General features: G+C 31.5%; 2 protein-coding genes across 2 annotated transcripts; one reads left to right on the top strand and one right to left on the bottom strand.

The window, feature by feature from the left end:
• Positions 1 to 2919: 2919 nt before the first annotated feature.
• On the top strand, positions 2920 to 8988 carry LOC149905134 (zinc finger protein 830-like). Its single transcript, XM_090106353.1, has 4 exons — positions 2920 to 3574; positions 3649 to 3749; positions 8426 to 8595; positions 8775 to 8988. The coding sequence occupies exons 1-4, from the start codon at positions 3097 to 3099 to the stop codon at positions 8920 to 8922; spliced, it is 897 nt and encodes a 298-aa protein (XP_089962479.1). The 5' UTR covers positions 2920 to 3096; the 3' UTR covers positions 8923 to 8988.
• Naxd (NAD(P)HX dehydratase) lies at positions 4266 to 5681 on the bottom strand. Its single transcript, XM_090106352.1, has 3 exons — positions 5588 to 5681; positions 5313 to 5480; positions 4266 to 5067 (listed from the first exon to the last, which is right to left on the bottom strand). The coding sequence occupies exons 1-3, from the start codon at positions 5669 to 5671 to the stop codon at positions 4327 to 4329; spliced, it is 993 nt and encodes a 330-aa protein (XP_089962478.1). The 5' UTR covers positions 5672 to 5681; the 3' UTR covers positions 4266 to 4326.
• Positions 8989 to 9087: the final 99 nt, after the last annotated feature.

The raw sequence follows: 9087 nt of genomic DNA, 5'->3' as shown, positions 1-9087 counted from the left end.
ACTCAAAGAATATTACTTGCTATTCACAACCACAACACGAACCACAATACCACAATCGAATCAAATTATGAAGTCTTTTGTTCGTTTTATAAATTTAATTCCATTTATATTATAATTTTATTAAAGCAAAACAATATAATCATTTTAGTTTATATACGTTATGAACAAGATTAAAAAAAGACGTGTGGCACTCGGGGACTGCCGCGGTAAAGCTTTTTCTGGATTCGGTCCCCGCGCCCAAGGCCCGCGATAGAAGCTATGCAATAGCCTAACAACATATTTTATATTGCTATAAGTATTTTATTCGTCCTTATATCGAACGAGAACACTGACCACGAGATGCACGAGAAGCATCACTAATGCTCTTATAACACCTTTCTAAATTTAGAAGCTTATTTAGAAATTAGAATTGAGAAAGTAAATCGGATATTGAGGATTTTAGGAGTATTAAAGAACAAGGGGGTACAGAAATTATTATTATCTACCTTAATTAAGGATTGTTTAACACATTTATTAAATCTCGTGAAACCATTAATTCAGAAGCAAGATATACTTTTATCACACGAGAAAGTCTTCTAATAGCTTCCTATTTATTCAAAGTAAAATAGATCGTATTCTGCTTAGATCATTAAGTAATGGATAACACTCGCAGGCGTTTCCCCTTTTGCCGAGGTATAAGATTATTCGAATCGAAAAATCTTATGCTTTCATAAAAACTACTTGCGTAATCGATTACAAACACTCTGCGTATTCGTAAAACATCGAAAGGACGTCTGCGAGTGCTCCGCTAAAAATGCCGTTTTGCACTGTCAAGTCTTGCAGAAGCAATTCAAACATGTCGAATATTAAAAAAGATGGAATAACCTTTAATTTGTGTATATTTTTTTATTTTTTTAACGTACATTTCTAATTAAATGCAATTTCTAATAATCGTCGATGTATCGTTTAGCGATATGATCAAGACAAATAATCGAGTCATGTTTAGAGAGAGAGAGAGACGAGACTATCATGGAAAGAAAATATACAAATTTAATCTTTATTAACTAAGAGATAAAGTTGAATTTAAAACGTGATAATGAACCGCATTCCTTACGAGACTATCTTTTATAGAAATACAAATTTAATCTTTATGATATAAGTTATAAAGTTTAATTTAGAACGCGATATTGAACCGCACTCCCCACGAGACAACTTGGAATGAAATACAAATTTAATCTTTATGAACTTATGGATAGAGTTGAATTTAAAAACTCGTCGCTTAAAAGGTCGTAATTTTTTACGACTTTCGTGACACAAATTATTTTTGTGAATGTGTGATTGTGTTTCACTGTGGTGTTTCAATAGTGTGAGTTACCCTCCCCGCACCAAAATCAGCAGAAAGTTTAGTTAGAACATTTGCCAGCGTACTCCATCCATTACTTAATGATCTAAGGTCACAGAACAATAAAAACAAATAGAAGTGCGATAATGTCATAATTAGTATGAAAACCAGTGTCGCCAAACCCACACATTTAAACCGATAGTTATACAGTACACTACAAGTAAACTATGCCTTTGATTGGACAGCTTAATTTGAGTAAAAACTGACTTAGGTTATAAATTCAGCATTTCAATATGTACCCTAACGCACAATGTTACGGTTTATTTTAGTATAACATCTCTAGGTTTATTAGCTGTTTTGTTTCTCATTGCACAGAAATTCCAAATTCGAAAAACATTCAGCTACTCCACAACAGAGGGCGTTAGTTTTCGATAGATATAACTTTGAACCTCAACACATAGAGATAAGGTTGAAATTTGTGTCACTCAACATTAATGACATTAACTTGATATTTATCAGTTGCCCTGAGGGATGTCAGCCTTGTTATCGATATCGAGATATCGATAATTCAAAAATAAATATTTTTTGTGTATTTTTTTTTCTTTCTATTATACGAGTATAGTATAATGTGTCACATTTTGGAGTATGTTTATTACTACTAAGTACGTCTTTTTATATTATTATTATTAAATAAAAAACGGAATAGAATAGTATTAATCTATATTTACAAAATACAAACAGAAAATTATATACATTATTTTAAATCTTGGAACTGCCGTAGGTTTGCTGTATCGATGGCCTTTGTTAGACTGCTTAGTGCTGTTCGGCATTCAGTTAACTCGTCACGTTGCATTTATCCATTTCTCTTTTAAATTAGCCTCTTTGGGAAATCTGTAAATAAATTGGACAAATGAAAGCTAAGGAAAAATAAAATAAAATTTAATATTTATAATGTTTGTCTTTTCTAAAGTATCGATACTGTCGATATGCGCCACAAGCATCACTAAAGCGACATTCGTTTGTTTATTGCAATAATATTCCAGAAATTCTTGTTTGCTGTTCAATCTATAATAGTACTAATTTCTTACGGATTAAGGTTCATTGTTACTAGATATTTGTATACAATTTTGACAAATTACAAGCGAAGATATAACATAAAATATTATATGTAAAATAAATAAAAATAAGACTTACCGATGGTATGAAATGCCTCCATTGCTGATATTATTTCGTCTGCTATCATTTTTGCACTCTTATACCGAACAACACGTCCTAATTATTGAATAAATACGGAAAAAAGGTTTGACAGCTGACAACCGACTCGAATATTTTTCTGCGCACAACTGAGAGCAAGTTAGGTGATCTTACCTTACAAGTGACACGTGGGCCACGCCCACATCACACTTCTATCTACTTTACTGTTCTGTGTCTAAGGTATTCTGTGATAAAATAAGAAAATTTCGTACTAGGGGCTTTCTAGGGGTTAGTAGGATTTTCTATCTAATCTGTGGTATAGTCTACGGTTTGTTTCCTTCAGTTTCCTTGTGACATTGACCGTGTCAACTGTCATTTGTAATGGATCATCGTTGTCATATTTTGTCAAAATATTACAAATTTGAAATTAGTAATGAAGAACTATTTCTTACGATTTAAACTACTATAGATTAATTATTAATAAAATTACGATTTTGAAAATTGATTTCAAATTTATAATATAACATAAATAATTGACCCTATTGGAGACTTTACCTAACTCTGTACAGTAATAAATAAACATGTCACTAAAAATGCAAGTGGAAAAGAAAAAAGCTCAAGATGAAATGCGTAAGCTAATGAGTGAACGAAAAAGCAAAGATAAAAAGCCAGCACAAATTCAAAATCCTCTTGCAAAATACAACAATGCTGGGCAGTTGACCTGTGTATTATGTTCTTCTGTTGTCCGTTCAGAACATGTTTGGCCAGTCCATGTTAATAGTAAGCAACACAGAAGTAATGTTGAACAAGCTAAAAAATTAAAAGAATTGACTAATAACTTTACTGATGGAAAAGTTAAAAAAAGGCTTGCATCTTCCATTCCTGACGCACCACAAGAGAAAAAAATTAAGGGTATTTTAAAAAATGCTCCTGAAAAGAAACCTGTTATTATTGAAAAAACAAAAAACGATGTTCCAATCATATATTCACACCATGATGAACAAATTAAAAGAAAACCCTTAAATTTACCAAATGAAGATGTGGATAATAGAATGAAAGGTAAATTCTGATCTATACACTTGTTAAGGTTATGTTATATGACTCAAATGTTATACTTTCTTAACATTTTATAGAAGATAATGAAGGTGATGAAGACAAGAAAGCTGATGAAGAGGCAAAGCTGACTAAACCAATTCCAGAGGGATTTTTCGATGATCCAATATTAGATGCAAAGGTAATGTATAGGTATCTACACTAATATTATAAAGAGGAAAACTTTGTTTGTTTGTTTGATTGTAATCAATAGGCTCATAAACTACTGGACCAATTTTAAAAATTCTTTCACAATTCGAAAGCTACATTATCCATGAGTATATATATCATCATGCTAAGACCAACAGGAGCGGAGTAATGCGGGTGAAACCGCGCGGCACAGCTAGTGTATAATACAAATTTCAAATCAAAAGTTCCCATTTTGTTGGGAGGAGTTGGGAACAATTTGTATGTTTCATTGGTCTTTTATGGTGTTTTGAGCTTTATATGTGTGTTCTAAATAATATCCATATTATGTTAACCCTTAAATTTTAAAAACAAAACTAATGGTGCTGTGCTAGTCAGCCTCTTTTTATAGCTTAGGTATACATACATTTTCACCAAAAATGAAAGTAGGAATTTTAATTTTTTACTCCAAGGAATATAAATTATATAACTTGAATTAATAATACAAAATGATTTTAATAAATAAACATACTAAACATCATAATATAATTTTTATCCTTACACCCAATAATTATATGTACAATTCTATATAATTATTTTTCATATAAATCATTAAAAACAGTATGTATGCACTCAATCATATCAGTGGCTAACATGCTCCGTCCCTTTATTTTAAAGGCTTCCTCATTGCATTTCCTTACAAGTAATGACGCAGCATAACATGCAATTGATGAAGCTACGAGTTGTTTATCATTTTCTCCTTGGTAAATATTGTCCATACCAAGTAAAGTCCAGTGCAAAAATGTAGCTATTGATCCAGATAAAATGTCTCCTTGGCCACCACATCTTCTACCAGACCCACCTATATTTGAACTCCACCGAACATTATCATTAGGACTAAGAAGCTCGTCAATTTCCCCCTTTTTTAAAATAGTTATATTGCTTCCTTTGTTAATTAGTTTTGATGATATATCTACTTTATTACACAAACGTTCAAATTCTATCTTGTTTGGAGTTAATATGATGGGAGAATTAAAATCTTGTATCAAATTACAATTCTCAGTAATAAGAAATAAACCATCAGCGTCTATAACTAAAGGTATTTGTTTTTCACGAATGACTTTTATGAGTTCAGCTGTGACTGAAAAAATGTTGCTGTCTCTGCCTAATCCTGGTCCAATAACAATTGCATGCAATCTTTCAAACCAAGGAGAGATTTTTTCAACTGCATTCTTGTCATCTAGTAAAGGATGAACAATCAACTCGGGGCTATAAGATTTAATAACTGTAGCAGCTTGTGAAGCACAAAATATGTGTACTAAATCAGCTCCTACCTGAAAAGTAGTAATGTGTTATTTTAAAATATTCATATATGTACTTATTCAATTATTATTACTGCTAATAAGATCTTCTTAGTAATTTGAATTGATATATAAAATTTATCAGTTTACATTAGTGTTGATTTGGTTGATAAACAGAAAAGGCTTATACATGTATAGACTAGTTTTGAAAATTGTTAAAAAAAAGATATCAAATTGCATAGACAATTTATGTATTGTTTTGTATTAATATGACTTACTTTAAGAGCGCTTATTCCTGCAAAATATGGAGCTCCGGTGTATTCTAATGAACCCCCGATTATTCCTATTCTGCCTGCTTGACCTTTATGTTTTTTGTTATCTAGTGCAGGAATACATGATTGTGTGAGTTTTAATACCTCTGCCGTATTCATTTGAGCAGTCGAGACCTTTGACATATTAAATGTATTTAAAAATATTCTACTTATTATTCTTAAAGTGAACATAGATTTATTTTATTATTAATATTTATTTTGGAATCGAGAATAATATTTACTTGATTTTGGATTTGAATTTTGGGTCTTTCTGAATGAAGTTTCAACTTTTTACGAGCAATGAGCATTGAGCAACAATTTGACATTTGTCAAGTGTCATAACAATATTGACATTGGACACATGCCATAAATAAGGGCTCGATCATACAATATGTAAACGGTTCATTCCCGATAAAATCTTTGTCTGCAGCAAAATACAGTAATTAGTATTCAATTTCTCCATTCAAAAGGCTAATTTAGTTATATGTATACTTGTTACATGCGTGTACGATATTATTTCATAAATAAATTAATTCCTGACAAACAATAAGATATGTATAATAATCAATACATATAATAAAATTCTAGAAAAGTGGTGTCTGTACAATGAAAATATGTAAAAAAAAATTAGCAGGGGTTATTACTAAATCGATCCCAAACCCAAAACTGTTGTTAAAAAAATTTTTGTCTGTTTGTCTGTTTGTCGGTTTGTCTGTTTGTCTGTTTGTCTGTTTGTCTGTATGTTTGAACACGCTAATCTCAGAAACGGATTATCCGATTTAGATGCGGTTTTCACTAATATATTGTGGTAAGCTTCATTTAACATTTAGTGTTTATTTCATGTCAATCGGTTCATAAATAAAAAAGTTATGACCATTTAAGTAATCACAGCGAACATTTGCTAAGGCATTCTACACATGAATTACTTTATTAGGTAAATTATACGCTAAAGGTATTCCTTGACATGTCCAGATGATCATATCGAAAGAACCCAAGCGTGGGGGGGGGGGTGGTTATGCTGAGGGGGTAGTAGGGGGGGTCAAAGGACCTTTATTTAGATTTTTGCTCATAAGTCTAAAACCTGCACAAATAGCATTATGGTTACTTCTAGGTAAATTTTCTATATAAAAGGTCTTTGAAATTATGTCGTAGGTATTATATTTTTAACCCCCGACGCAAAAAGAGGGGTGTTATGACCGCTATGTGTGTATTGCGTGTCTGTCTGTGCCACCGTAGCTCGCTAACGGGTAATACGAATTAGATGCGTTTTTTTGTTACATTAGTTGTTTATTATATTATATAGGGGTGAAAAAAACGCATGTTAGTTGTTAATGTAGGTTATACCCAAGTGATATATCAAATGAAAATAGACGACATGTCAGAAACAATTAGTCAAATTTTATCAAAATCGGTTCATCCATTTATTTGATATAGGGGTAAAAGTGGGAATAAATAAATGAATTTTATCAAATATACTCAAGTGACGTATCTAATGAAAGACATGACGTGTAAAGTACAATAAGACATATTTTATCAAAATTGGTTCATCCATTTATTGGATAAAAGTGGCAATAAAAGTTGTCAAATATACCTAAGTGGCATATCAAATGAAAGGGCATGACCTGACGTGAGAAGTATAATGAGGCATAGGTATTTAATCAAAATCGGTTCATCCATTTATTATATAGAGGGGTAAAAGTGGGAATGAAAAAAACGAATGTTGTCTGTTATACCCAAGTGATATATCAAATGAAAAAAGACGACCTGTCAGAAACAACAAGTCAAATTATATCAAAATTGGTTCATCCATTTATTTGATATAGGGGTTAGAGTGGGAATAAATAAATAAATTTTATCAAATATACTCAAGTGACGTATCTAATGAAAGACATGACGTGTAAAGTACAATAAGACATAATATCAAAATTGGTTCATCCATTTATTGGATATAATATGTAGGTATAAAAGTGGGAATAAAAGTTGTCGAATATACCCAAGTGGCATATCAAATGAAAGGGCATGACCTGATGTGAGAAGTATAATGAGGCATATTTAATCAAAATCGGTTCATCCAATAATTATATGTAGGGCAAAAGTGGGAATGAGAAAAACGAATGCTGTCTGTTATACCCAAGTGATATATCAAATGAAAAAAGACGACCTGTCAGAAACAATTAAGTAGTCCAATGTTATCAAAATCGGTTCATCCATTTATTTGATATAGGGGTAAAAGTGGGATTAAATAAATAAATTTTATCAAATATACTCAAGTGACTTATCTAATGAAAGACATGACGTGTAAAGTACAATAAGACATATTTTATCAAAATTGGTTCATCCATTTATTGGATATAGGTATAAAAGTGGGAATAAAAGTTGTCAAATAATATACCCAAGTGGCATATCAAATGAAAGGGCATGACCTGACGTGAGAAGTATGATGAGGCATATTTAATCAAAATCGGTTCATCCATTTATTGATTTATAGCGGTAAAAGTGGGAATGAATAATCGAATGTGGTCAAATAATATAATCAAGCGGCATATCAAATGACGTGTGAATTACAATTAGTCATGTTTTATCAAAATTGGTTAATCTGTTTATTATATATAGGGCACCTTAGGGGTGATAGTGGGGATAAATAATCCAAATGGAGTACCAAACGAAAGGATATGACATGTACATAATATATAGGTATGATTAGACATGGTTTAGATCAAAATCGGTTCTGCCATTTACTAGGGGTGAAAGGGAAAAAGTTGAAAGTCTGTGAAAGTAGAAGGAATATGGGAGCGGGAGAATAACCACATCCTGGAAATTTTGAACTCTTCTGTACCTAAGTTTTATAGCTCAGTTTAGTAATAAATTTTACTAACAGTTCTTTTGTGTTATTATTTATTTTATTTCTTAACTTTATAATAATGTGTAAGTACTTATAATTTAGTTGTATATGATAGTATGTGTTTCAAAACGTGTTTACTCAATAATTGTGTGTTAAGTAGTAACTACTATGCAGTCACTATTCCACGCGGACGAAGTCGCGGGCACAGCTAGTATCCCAATATATTTTCACTCAACAGGCACGAAATATTGAATACAAAGATCCAGTTGAAGAGGAATGGGAAAAATTCCAAAAAGAGATAAAAGAAGAAGCAACTACATCTGCTGAAATTATTGCTGGTGAACAGGAAGAAGCTACAGCAGAGAGACAAATAGATGAAATAGATGAGCAAATTAGGAATTGGTCCAGGTACGATATTAATATAAAATATACTGTGTCTGTATTTGGAAAATAGTATTTGAATCATATTATATTGGTTCATAAAAAAACTGCAATAGATTTTCTTCATGGGTGTAACTACATACTTTAAAATTGCAGAGCAAGGCCTTAGACGCGTCAGCCGCATTATATTTTTGTCCTGTTTTCAGAGTATTGGACCTCGAATTGAAAAAAGAGGAAACTAAAAAGAAAGTTACAGATATGGATGTGATGGATGAAAATGAAGATAATGATTCTGATAGTGAAGCAGATCTAAATGAATTTTTGGATTGGCGAGCGAAAAAATCTTATAGCTAACTAAAAATAAAATGTACTCCAGTAATCCACTCTTTTATTTTTATTTAATGGTTGATATTTAACTAAGCTTGAATTTTTTTCTAATTGTTAGGTTGCTTTTCCACTAGAGATGTGCTATGTAGCTATGCTACGAGATTATGTAGGTATTGCTGGCTGCTGCTATCA

Source organism: Colias eurytheme, chromosome 10 (genome assembly GCF_061535395.1).
Source record: "Colias eurytheme isolate Ceu_HAF_F1 chromosome 10, ilColEury1 Martin Lab GWU primary, whole genome shotgun sequence".
NCBI lineage: Eukaryota > Metazoa > Arthropoda > Insecta > Lepidoptera > Pieridae > Colias > Colias eurytheme.
This window is presented reverse-complemented; position numbering and strand designations above follow the sequence as displayed.